The 12,472-nt window shown below is 42.4% G+C and overlaps 1 protein-coding gene across 2 annotated transcripts in view; it reads right to left on the bottom strand.

The window, feature by feature from the left end:
- Positions 1–40: 40 nt before the first annotated feature.
- Positions 41–12,472, bottom strand: part of TPR (translocated promoter region, nuclear basket protein) — a 39,406-nt gene continuing 26,974 nt past the window's right edge. Inside the window, exons 38-51 of one of the 2 annotated variants that reach the window (XM_051624552.1) lie at positions 11,971–12,119; positions 11,048–11,131; positions 9,643–9,843; positions 8,651–8,782; positions 8,032–8,122; positions 7,418–7,602; positions 6,516–6,584; positions 5,406–5,500; positions 4,679–4,785; positions 3,806–3,901; positions 3,483–3,639; positions 1,840–1,958; positions 1,228–1,326; positions 41–251 (exon numbers count right to left, since the gene is read on the bottom strand). In XM_051624552.1, coding sequence (XP_051480512.1) covers positions 196–251; positions 1,228–1,326; positions 1,840–1,958; positions 3,483–3,639; positions 3,806–3,901; positions 4,679–4,785; positions 5,406–5,500; positions 6,516–6,584; positions 7,418–7,602; positions 8,032–8,122; positions 8,651–8,782; positions 9,643–9,843; positions 11,048–11,131; positions 11,971–12,119 — 1,640 coding nt within the window. In that variant the 3' untranslated portion in view covers positions 41–195. The remainder of the gene's footprint in view (positions 252–1,227; positions 1,327–1,839; positions 1,959–3,482; positions 3,640–3,805; positions 3,902–4,678; positions 4,786–5,405; positions 5,501–6,515; positions 6,585–7,417; positions 7,603–8,031; positions 8,123–8,650; positions 8,783–9,642; positions 9,844–11,047; positions 11,132–11,970; positions 12,120–12,472) is intronic. The other variant, XM_051624553.1, reaches the window with a different exon arrangement.

Raw genomic sequence — 12,472 nt, 5'->3', positions numbered from 1 at the left:
TGCACAGCAGCGGATTTTTAAAAAAGATGCCATTTGAATGTTGACATTTTGTCTAATTTTATTAATAAAGACATTGAAATGTGTGCACACAAATCTAAGTATAAAATGCTGCTTCAAGCTCTGGCTTCATTACACTAAAGCAACCACAGGCAAACTGGCACTTTTGTATACACAGCTCATGACTTTACAGATCATTTAACTAATGTTGCCTCTGTTCAGGCCTCCTCTGCCTCCCATTGCGTGAGTTACACCTGCGTTGGGAAAGAAAACAAATGCATTAATGGAAATCCTTCCTACCCTTTTCATCCATCATTGGTACATGTGATACTTCATCCCTCTGTAAGGAATTGCTACTGCTGTGGAGCACTTCCTTTCTTAGGGAATTCCAGCTCTCCCTCCCCCAGAGCCTGATTGCACGGATACTTCATACTCCTGCTGTTTGGCAGAATGTTGTTCACTTGAGATGCTATCTCAGGCCTGCTGCCAAAAGAACCAGTAGAGCATTCTAACCATATCTGAAATCAGATAGCAAAGAAATGGTGATGGACTAGAAAGAAAAATCTACCCTAGGTCCACCTTGCTTTTTTTTTTTTTCTTTCAAATGCCAGGTGCCTGGGTGTCAATGCTCATGCCAAGTCTACAATGTTAAAATAATGCCAAGCTGAATACAACTAATCTCAGGATTTTTCTTAATACAGAAGTTGCAAACAGTGATTTATTGTCATGATTTAACCCTATATTGCACTACAAAAATTGGTAATACTTCCATAAATGCTTTTGGATGTTGGTGGTGGTGTTGTTTTTAAATCAGTGTAAGACACAGCGAGACAACAACTGGAATCCCATGTGCCAAATGGGAAACTGATCTATAACATTAAAACCAAAGATTTCCAAACTTATGTCCTAATATTATTTAAAATCTCCTTGTAAAATGTGGCTAAGTTTAAGACCTACTGCACTTCTCCCTCCCCACTGGTAAGAGCCAAGTGTCATCCTGGCTCAAACCAGCACACTGCCCAGCTGAAGAAGACTCAGATGAACACCCTGAAGCACAACTCCAGAGCTCTCAGGGCAAGGTACTGAGCGCTGGAGCAGGGAGGCTGGATTATTTCATGCCTCACACACAACCACAGCCTATAAAGTAGTACTTCACATGTGGTCCCCAGAGGAAGAAAGTGCTAAACCCATGTTTTTTAGAGTCTGAATCTGGGCAGCCCCAACACTCACCCCTCTGTCTGTTGAACTGCCGACCTCGAACTCCAGTTCTTAGTGTCGGGGGCTGAAGCCGGACGCGGCGAAAGGGCTTGGGCTGCGTGCTGCTGGTGTCTGGAGGAGTGCAAAGGCAGGAAAGAACACGTGGTACAGTTTATCACTCCTAGTGTTCACAGGATTTCACACGTTATGCTTCTGAGTTTACTTTAAAAATCATGATGGTGCATCCTTATTTCTCTGATATAAATAAAAGTCTCAAAACAAGCGAGTTTGGGACTTCTTTCTTCCCCTGTGCTACGTGGTAAATTGGTAACTCAGTGATTTATTTACTGTTCTTTGATGATTTAATTGAATACAAAAGGTTTTTACATCTGACATTAAACCTAAGAGTGGGCAGAATCACCAAAGTATCAATAACTTGCTCCTTTAAGCATTATTTTTACCCTGGTCAAAGTAAAAATTGTTTGCCATGAAGACTCCTGAGAGCAAAACATGACCTTGCTCTAAGGGTTCTTTCTTATTTTGTGTACCTTGGCTATCAGCAGTCCATGATGCTGCTCCAGGAAAGTTACCACACAGAATGAAATTATTTGAAACAAGGGCTTCCAGCAATGAACCCCTCCCTACCTGCAGATGAACTAGAAGGAGGATCTTGACTAGTTGAAGGAAGATCCGACTCATCAGATGCTTGAACAGATTCTTCTTCTTGCTGGCTGTCAATTTCCAGGCCTGCTTCTGAAGTAATTCTAGAAGAGAAAGAGGGGGAGGAAAAGCATGTGAGCATATTTACACTGTGTCAAAAGGCTCAGAGAAAAGAAGCATACTCTTGGAGCAGAGATTCCTATGCAAATGTCTTTCCCCAGAAATGTTTACAGGTTTTATTCTGTTATGTTATGTCATGGTCCCCCTGCTGCAATCACAAGAGGTTTACCTGGCTTTTAGAAAAATAACAATGTAATTTCCTTATGTGCAGCCCAGTGCCAGATGTATATCCAAAATATTGTCTGAGAAGGTCACAGGAGCTGTTTGATAACAATAACTAAAAAAAGTAACACAATGGTGATGTATATGTTTAGGCAGGGGAAAACATGAAGTGGAGGGACCACTACTGACTGGTTATGCCTAAAGATCACTCACTGGTGCAATGATTAAGGTACTTGGACTCATTTTCAAAACAAAACCCAAAATGCTTTCTAGGGCTGGGAAAAAAGTCATTAACCAGTCAGTTTACTTTAAATGCAGATCACTTTTTGGTATACATTTTATTTACCTTACTTTGCATATAAAACCTGGTAGAAGATGATAACCAAAACTCAAAGTGAGGAACCAGCTGTTCTCTACTAGCAAAAGATTGACTCACTCTCCTGTCAAGCTAAAAGCCTGACCTGAACTACAGGTGGTTCTGTGAACCACTTAGTTCCTCTATGGATTACTAAAGAGTAGATGGTTCTGTAAGAAACAACTCTGAGACCTTAGCACTAGAATACAACTATGCTCTGTCTCCTCAAGGGCAGACTCCTGCAGTCCATGTTGGTGCTGCATCAAGAAAACTGTGTGGCACATTTAACTTGCAGAACTAACATTTCCTTTTCTTCTGACCAAACCTCCTACCCTCCTGCAATCAGGAGATAAAAGTTTGGTAAATTGTGAACTACACGTCTTTTACTATTATGCAACCAATAAAAATCAGATGTAAAAGAGCACGATAACCTATCCCCTTGTAGACGATCTGTCACATGTTTGATCAGAACAAAAATATGGCAATTCTAAATATTGAAAATTGCACTTGCCAAGTGGAAGGCACAATCATTTATCTATCAGATTCCTGAGAACTTCTTAGAACCCTCCCTGGCGCTACACCTTTGTACTTGCACTGCCCTAAGAGAATGACTTGCCTTGTAACAAGGTGTCATCTTCTCTATGAACAAACAGGGTTGCTTTAGGCTTTATTCTGCAAACCCCAGTCCTTCAAACCGGGGCCTTCACCACCAGTATATGACTACTACAGAGCCCTGTGCATCCTGAAAAAATACAGAAATCCTTTTTTGGGTGCCTTTTACATTAGGTATGCTAAATCAGAAAGAGACCTCTGGTTTTAGACAAAAAGGTCTTACTGTATTGCTTCCCAAAGCCACTAAACCCTGTTTGAGTTGTCCTTCCTACCCGAGCAGGTTAGACTGACAATGCATCACAGGCACAGCTGGACAAGAGCAAATCATGAAAACTACCACGACGTGAAAGCTTAGTCAAGCCAACAAGTCCCAGTTTACCCTTCAGATTCTGCCTCTGCAAAAACTTCATCGCCGTCGTCCCCGGCTCCGGCCTCGGTGGAGGTGGAGAGATTCCCAGTGGATGTGGTGACCATGGGCACGGACTGCGAGGCGTGCTCCGAGGCGTCCGCCGAGGCGCTCTCCGTGAAAACGGTCACTGCACGGGAGAGGCAGGTTAATCAACCCTCCAGCCACGGCAGGGAAAGGGCTGCTGCAGCCCTCCTGAGGTAGCAGTCAGCACTGGAGCAGCAATAACCCAGCTCTCCTCTGGGAAGTCAAGGCTCCCAACTCCTCCTTCAGCCTGCAAACCTCGCGCCTCTTACCTGGTGCTGCTACTTGTAACGGTGTTGTTGGAACGCTACGACCACCTGACTCTTCCTCATGGGCAAGGAACAGGGGGGTTTCATACATCCCTAAACCTGCAACAGAAAGTTTTAGTGGCAATTGAAACAGCCAGCTGAACAACCAGAACTGCTGTCTTCTCTCTGTACACCTGAAGAAATCCAGTCATTCGTACTTAAATTGGGAGATTCTTGTTTAAAGGTGCTTTGACCAACTGCCAGGGCTAATTTTGATTTATTGAAAGGTAAAACATTGGTGGTAAACATTTACTACTTGTTTTACTTTAATCCTTTCATTATTATGCTGTGAACTTCCCTCAAGGAAGAATATGTTGTTCCATGCTGACAGGGATGCAGGGGAAGGGACCATGGCAGGACAACAGCAAAGACAACACCAGGCATTTTGCCTGGCCAGCTCTTAGCAGGCCAGGATATATCCCAAAGATTCTTTGCATTTGCTGTTTCCCCCTATTACTTCACTACAGGAAAGCTACAAGTCAACAGTAAAACAGAAGTTAAAATTAATATTTAATATTTCACTTCTCCTTAAATGAAGCTTCTTGCACCCAGCAGGGAATTTTGGTGGGAAAAGACCTTTCGGACAGATACATTTTCAGCTTTTCTTGTTCTCAAGCCTGTTTGTTCCTATCCACAGAAACATTCTACTTTCAAAACCATATTACAAATCCACATGCAGCAGCTTGAAGGAAACACCTTTCCAAGTTGTGTTAGACTCTCTCTGCTGCCAGTCATGAAAGTGTCACAGGTTTCCACACTGCAACAAGCACCCAAAGCAGAACTGCATTTCACTGACACCTGAAGCAAGATGGAAAAGAAAACAGAGCCATGGTTTACCTCCTTGTGATGCAAGCTGACCAAGATCAGAGTGGCTTGAGCTGGTTTGTGGCATATCTTCAGGGGGGCCAAATCTGAATCTAGGAACTCCAGCTACCTGGGGAGAACTGCCAAAAGAAAGAGTTAAGGAATTCTGCAATTTTTAGAATGTTTGGGCGGGGGGAAGGGGTGAAAACCACAACAACAAAATTCAACTTTCTGACCTAAACAAGACAACAAATTACACAAGACAAAATGAATTCATACTGACCATAAACAAATGCAAAACTACTCATTAAGGACCAGTTAGCTTCTCAGACTTATTTTGACTTCATCTGGAATCAGTACAACAGCCCTGAAGAGAATACTAATTACTTATTCATCCTATGAATTCTCACAATCCAGAATTGTCCCACATTCAAAACCAGATAATTTTTCCTACTCTTATTGGTAATATTAGGGGGGAGGAGCTGGGGAGGAATTGAAAGAGAAGAACCAATTTTATTTTGCTTGATTTCTTAAGCTAGTAAGTTACAATACAGTGGAGATGATCTGTCTCTTAATTTCCTTTTAAGAGTCAGAACACAATTGAAATAATGATTCCTTAACTGTAGATGCAGTCACTTACCATATGACTTAGCCCATCTTAGCATGTTACTCCAACCACAAGTTCATTTCATTTGAATTTATTTTAATTCTACTGGAATAGAGAAAGAAATAAATATCTTTTTTATTTACATCTACTTACTGAATGGCTTCTGCAAATCCATCTGTACGATGTGGAACTACAAGAGTTGGTGTGCTTGGAACTGTTCTGTCCTCATCATCAAAGAAGTGCTGCTGCTGGAACAAGAGAGACTGATTTAAGAGCCTACAATGTATTTCCAGTTTCTGTAAGGTCACTGCTGTTATGTACCTCCCATATGGAATTTTTCACAATGTAAGTAAATTCATTTGTTCCCTGCAGACTTGTGTCCTTTGCTCCTGCACTGTCTGCAAAGCCAGAAACCTCAGCTCCCTCTTTCCTTGCCCTCCATGAGGTATTATTTTCATCTTCCTGTCTCCCTCCCATATCTTCCAAACCTTTTTCCCCAAAATACTCCTCAGCTCCCTCTCATGTGCTCAGTTACTGTCCAGGCAAAAAGCAGTAGGTACTGAGGCCAGTTCCAAGCAGAACCTGAATGGCAGGTACATGCATGTAAAAAAGAATCATGGAATCATAGAATCCTAGGGGTTGGAAGGGACCTCGAAAGATCATCTAGTCCAACCCCCCTGCCAGAGCAAGGTCACCCAGAGCACATCACACAGGAACGTGTCCAGGTGGGTTTTGAATGTCTCCAGTGAAGGAGACTCCACAGCCTCTCTGGGCAGCCTGTTCCAGTGCTGTCAGAATAAAAAAATCTGAGCTGATGCCTTTGATCTCAGAAAAGATTCTTTTTCAGTCAGATTCCCTCTCCTCCCTCATTGAACTTGCAGTCATTCTGTCAAATATAACTGAAGTTGAATAAAGGGTCCAAAATTAGCTGAAGAAGACAGAATGGACAGAATGCATAAATCAGCCTTGATCATTTATGATGAGGCTGAAAACATATCTTTCTAGAAAAATATTCACTTTAAAAGACTGATTCTAAAAACAAGTAACTAAAACTACCTTGGAAAAAACCCAACCTCTTCCTGGGACTTTTCTAATATTTGCTTTCCTTCATGCAGAAATTAACCAGACCAAGGTATTATCCATCAGGCTCCAGAAACCCCCCCACCCTGAAGTCAGTAGCTAGACTTCTTTAAAACACAAAACCCAAGAGTTCTGAGTGCTCCCTCAATGCAAGTATTTATTAGTAGACTTTCACACACTCACCATCCCACCTATTCCAGGAGTTAGTTGAAGTCCACGCCCCACTGACTGTCTTCGAGTCATCTGGATTCTCTTTAGAGCAAGGAAAAAATGAAGGAGTGTGAATATGTTCCTGGAATTCCAACAACATGCCATTATTCAAGCAGAGCCAAGGACAGTTGCTACGTAAGCAGAACAAGTGTCAGCCAGTGTACAGCACTGCTCAGTACACACCTTCTTAAAGAACAGACCATGGCAGCAGGTACTGCACATCTCATATCTGCTGCCTGGTCTAACCATGAAAGAGACTCATGCAGGTTTCAGTTCTGGGTAAGTGACATGACTACTTTATTACTACTCAGTTTTCAGCTGAGGACAAAAACCTTGAACACAGAAATACTGTGGCTTCAAGCCTCAGAAGTGAATGGTAATGGATCATTTCAGTCAGGATATTTTGCACAGTTCAGGTTGTGATGCTTTCATCTACAAAACCTATAGGTCTATGTCAAAGCCTCATCATGTGCCAGGCACTGACTGTGAAAAGCTTAGCTCAGGAACTGGATGGCAACATCCCTCTGCCCAGTCTGCACTGGGGCAGAGACTGACAGAAACCTCTGCCAATCTGAGCCACAACCTGTAGCAACAGGTTGTTAGTGGGAATACCAGCAGTCCCCAACTGGAACAACACTGGTATGAGAATTTCAAGATACAAATCCACCACGAGTGCCTGACTGCTTGTAATGTTCCCTGTCCAGCCATAACCTGCAGGATGCCACATGTTAAGTCAGGCTGCTCTGCTACCATTTTTAGGATGCTAAACAGATGTCCTCTGGTTTTACAACAGGCAGAGTACTTAGGTTTTCTTGAGCAGAAATCATGTAATACTTATTTTCAATGTCTTCTGAAGGGCTAGAGATAGTTTATACCGGTACTGGAGGTCCCAGCTCCTGAGGAGGAGCATGAATGGTCAGTCGTGGGGGCAGGGGATGTGGTGGCCTGCGTGGTGACTGCGGGGGCCGGGGGGCCTGTCTCTCCGAGGCAGATGATGGCTGCTGCTCCCTTGAGCTCTCGTGAGGAAAAGTGGACTCTGCAGCACTGGTACTGCCTTCTCCTGAAACACATGGAAGTGCAAAGGAGTGAACTCCTGCCCTCCAAACTGAGCTGAAAACATGAAGGCAAGCCTGCAAACACCGGGACCACATGAAGACAGACATTTTTACCCATGCAAGAGCAGGGACTCTACTCTTATTTAACATCACTGCAGCACTATACCAACACCAAACTATTGATTATTCAAGTGCTGATTCAGAGAGAGATTAAGCCATCAAACACAAGTTTCCATAGCAACCAGAGCTTGCAGGGTTTTCCAAAGAACGCAGAATACATCCAGAAACAAGCATTTCAGAAGAATCTATATTTCAGGTTAAAATGGTTTTCAGGGAATATTTAAAATGTGCATTTTAACACATGCAAAACAGCTTGTACGTTTTCCCCCTTACAGACAAGACACAGACTTTGAAGAAGCATGAAATAACCATACCACTGTTCTGAGAATCTGCTGCCCTCTGGTTGCTTTCCCCTCCTCCCATGCTTTCCTCAGTCTCTGTTCCAGGATCTGTACCATCAGCACCCTAAAAACCAACATCAACATTACATGACTTAGCACTAAACAACTTACAGGCTGTAAAGAGAATATAAAAGCAGTACACTCAGAAAGTAAAGGCAGTAAAATAGATTAAACCCGTAAAATAGTTCTGTAAATATCTACAGAGTCCAGTAAATGCATATACAGCTGTATGAAATCTCAGAAGTTCTGCATATCTGTACATATATAAGGGGGAACAATGTACCCACCATCATTTAATAATAATAGACAATGGAATATCCAGCTTTTGAAGGAACTGCCTTGGTAGCTTTGCAACTACAGCATTTGTTGCTGGCTCCTGTACTTTGTATCTACATTCAGACCTCTTAACATTCAAAGGTGACTTTTCTGGTGAAAACACCTGTTATTACTGTCACCTACAGTCAGCCACAGCTTTTTGGGATGAATTCATACAAAGATTTTTCTCTTTCAGGTACTCAGATCTGTGCAGATGCATCACGACACCAATTTACTCCAAGAAATTTCACAGTTATAAAAAAGGTACAAATCTTACCTCAGCATCATCTGCCTCATATCCATCATTACCATCAGCACTACCAGTTCCTTCATTACTGTCATCACCTTCATCTCCCATCCCTGTGTCTTCATCATCATCCTCATCCTCCTCTTCCTCATCCTCATAGTCCTACGGTAACACCACAAGAAAGCCTTAAGGAAGTGCAGAAATGGTAACAGAATAACTTCAAATCTTGATGTGGTACATTTCACTTGGTGGTACACAGACCACCTCTGCCTCTGGGTCTCTCTCTGAAGTTGCTCAGCATTCGTTGTCCACACAGTAGATGTATGTGTATTTTACTGTTGTGGCAGGTTACCCTGGTTGGCTGCCAGACACCCACCCAGCCACCCCCTCACTCCCACTGCAACAGGACAAGGGCAGGAAACAAGATTAAAATCTTGAGGGTCAAGATAAAGGCAGGCAGATCACTTACCAATGACCACTACGGGCAAAACCGACTCAACTTTGGCAAAGTTAACTTAGTTTGTGACAGTTGAAAACAGAGATGGATGGTGAGAAACAAACATGGGCTACAAGGTACAAACATGCTCTGCTCAGATCACCTCCTCCCCCTCACTCTTCTCTGACCTTGGTGTTGGCAGGACTGTTGCTCACCCATTCTCTCCCCCCCCTCACACTAACACACCAGCTGATGGGCTGAACTGTGTCCTGCAGTAGGGCCACCACAGAGCCAGCTGGAACAGGCTGTCCCCAACAAAGGGCAGTCCCCAGCCTCTCCTCACAAAGCCCACCCTTGTATGTTGAATAGTCACAGATGATCTAGAGGCACTGTGGAATTGTAGGACTTCAAAATGTCAAGCTGGATTAGCAAGTATCTTTAAAACAGGAGATTATCAGGCTACATAAATACAGACTATACAGTCAAAAAATTATTTTGATTAAATCAGTCCTGCCAGGTGAGCTTTACATCTGATCAAAGAGAAAATCATAAATGAACTAATAATATAATTCCATGATAAACATACTTCCTGCTCGCCTTCATTTTCCTCATCATCGTCATCTTCATCATCACTATCAATTACAATGACATCATCTCTCTTGGACTGAGCATCCTGAGATGAAGAAGTATTTTGTTGGTCTGACTGAAGAGGTCCGAGATCTATTGGGATAGACTGGGAAGTTTCTTCACTATCCTCCATGGGAGTGTACTCTCCCTGTGTAACACCCTGGAAAACACAGAAGCAAGTTACCAGAAGGAACAAACCAAAGGGCAGCACGTACAGCTCCTGAGATGCTCTGCAGGAAGTGTCCACTGTATTTGTGAGAGTTTCCTGTCTCCACTTAGGGAGTGGAGTCTTGATCAAATGAAGGCCTGCTCTACAAGGCAAATATTGAGACCCTCACTTCCAAATCTGACACTACAGGTCTCCTCAGGATCAAGGAACAACCATCTCTCTCCTCAGCACAAACTCTGAGCTGCTGGTTTAGTTCTTTTGGCTGGAGGAACAGGGGTGCAGTTCACCTGACAGCCAGACAGGGAGCTAGGACACAGGGCTCTTCCGTTCAGCACCTGTGGACCTTCACACCATGTAGAAACACTGAAAGCCTTTCAACTGAATCTGATTAGCATGACTAGAAGTGCTCAGGAAAAAAAATTTTAAAAGTATCAGGAAGAGTCCTCCACAAACCCTTCAAAAATACATTGTAATAAAAAACCTGGGGACTCCACCACCTACATTTTGTAGCAGTCAAGACTTTTGGTTTCGGGAGGATAGATAAGAAGGGTCTGTTATTTTCTGAAGTAGGTTCTGCTACTTTCTGACCAACACATCCCTCCAATGTTCCACATGGCTGTCTAGCAGCAGAATTCCAATAACCACACTGAGTACTAGAACTATTATTTAAACATTTCAAGATACCCCTGGAACAGAAAGCACACAGCTGTGATTCAAGGGGAGTGAAGTGTTTTGCCAAGCTAGAGAACTACCATAACTTTTGCTCATTTCTGAGGTAAAAGGAGATTGATTTCATGCTTTTCACTAACATTTAGTTATCCTAAAACAGCTACAATGGACATTCTACAGAACTAGAGCAAAAGCAACATTTTTTTTTCTTTTAGCACATCATGACCCATCTAACAATACACTTGCCCAAGGATTTGTCAAGAAAAGCAGAAAACAAAGAGAAGTACTTCAGAGGAGTAAGTGAAGAACCAAAAACTCCAATTCCATTCAAGACTGTGACTCATTTAACCTCTAGATCTCCATTTCATTATATAAAACTGGGGTTAAGGACACTAGGATTTTTAAGGGGCTTCCACCACAAGCCTGCAGGATCTGAATTGAGGTTTCACTTCTGCAACTATTGAGTTTGGGGGGGAAAAAGAGATCACTAGTTCTTTTTGATTTTTTTCTTTCCAAATATGCTTACTTCTCCAATGGAGTCTTGTGAGTCTTGATTGTATGTTTGAGCTTCTACCTCACCATCAGTGCTCTCTTCTGCTGTCACTTCCTCCTGGAAGAAGATATTTTTCTCATTTAAAACACATCATTAGCCCTAAAGTTTGATTCTTCAATATGTGACTTTTTTTTTACTGCTTTTACAAAATTATCTTTTTCACAAAGATTGTGGGCAACATTTTGTTACTATTAGTTATTTCTGCTTTTATCTAGCAACCCATTGCTCTGCCCTGGAGAAATACTATTTCCCCATTCCAGTCCACTGGACCTCAAGTGTCTCTAAATCTTCTCTAAATCTTTACAGAACCAAGAAAGAAGCCTCAAGGTTTCCCATTCCACCTCATTCATCTCAGATAATTAAGTAATAATGTTCTTAAACAATCCTGCCCTGTTCTGTTACACAACATCCCTCTTGTAGAGTTAATAAAATTTCACTTCATTAACATTATTCACGAGTTGCCTGCTGTGAGGTTCTGTCTCAAGTTCCTTCCTTTTTTGCAGGACACCCCAATTCCCTCACACCAATATTTCACATGTGTCTCCTGGATGCTTTTTCCATGGAACTCCTCCCTGGCATCTCCTTAAGTACACCGTACTTTATTCCAGAACAACTGCAGATGATGACCTTCCAGACCACACTGAAAAATGTTTTAGCTTCTTCTTCCTCACTGTGCCTCTCTCCTCCATCCTGCAGTTCAATGTAACCTGCATCATTCATTGCAACTAGTGTAATCTCTGCCTTTCATGATTCCCAAAGACAGCTGCTTCCTCCCCAGCAGAGTAAAAAGTCAGGTTAAGAATTAACTGACTTGCTCTGAAGTCATGTACTTGCTCTTCCCATTAAAATCCTGCAAAAGGACAGATTAAGTAACAGCATTTTCTGTTCCTGCAAACCTCTGGTCCAACTCTCTGTATGCTCCTCAGTTTCTTTGGAAGTGGTACATCCACAGCTTCCTCTGAAATTTGGTCCGAGTTCTCCACAGTGTTGTCCTCCTCTTCCTCCCGGGGACGTTTAGACAGTGAAGAACTGGGGGTAGCTGAAACTTAAAAGAGCCTCTCAGTTATTTTCAGAACTAACGTACAAAACAGAAAATCAAAATATTTGGTATTTTATTCTGGAAGATCAACTCCTTTTCTGCACTGAATGATAACAAATATAAGCAGACAAAATCCCCTTGTGCCATTTCCTAGGATATAAAAGCCCGTTTTGTTACAAGCCTTATGCTCTTGGGCCTATATTCACAACCCCACTGGCCTCAGTTGTAAGTGTCAGGGTACAACTGAAACTTGTTTTGCTCCTGACAAGTACACCTAAAAGTTTAACAGAGTATCACCTAGGAAACAAACAAAAAAACAGTTTACAAAAGCCTATTTTGGGGAAGAATGTAGGGCAAAC

This window comes from Apus apus, chromosome 7, assembly GCF_020740795.1.
Source record: "Apus apus isolate bApuApu2 chromosome 7, bApuApu2.pri.cur, whole genome shotgun sequence".
NCBI lineage: Eukaryota > Metazoa > Chordata > Aves > Apodiformes > Apodidae > Apus > Apus apus.
The sequence above is the reverse complement of the archived record's forward strand: the minus strand, read 5'-3'. Positions and strand labels throughout refer to the sequence as shown.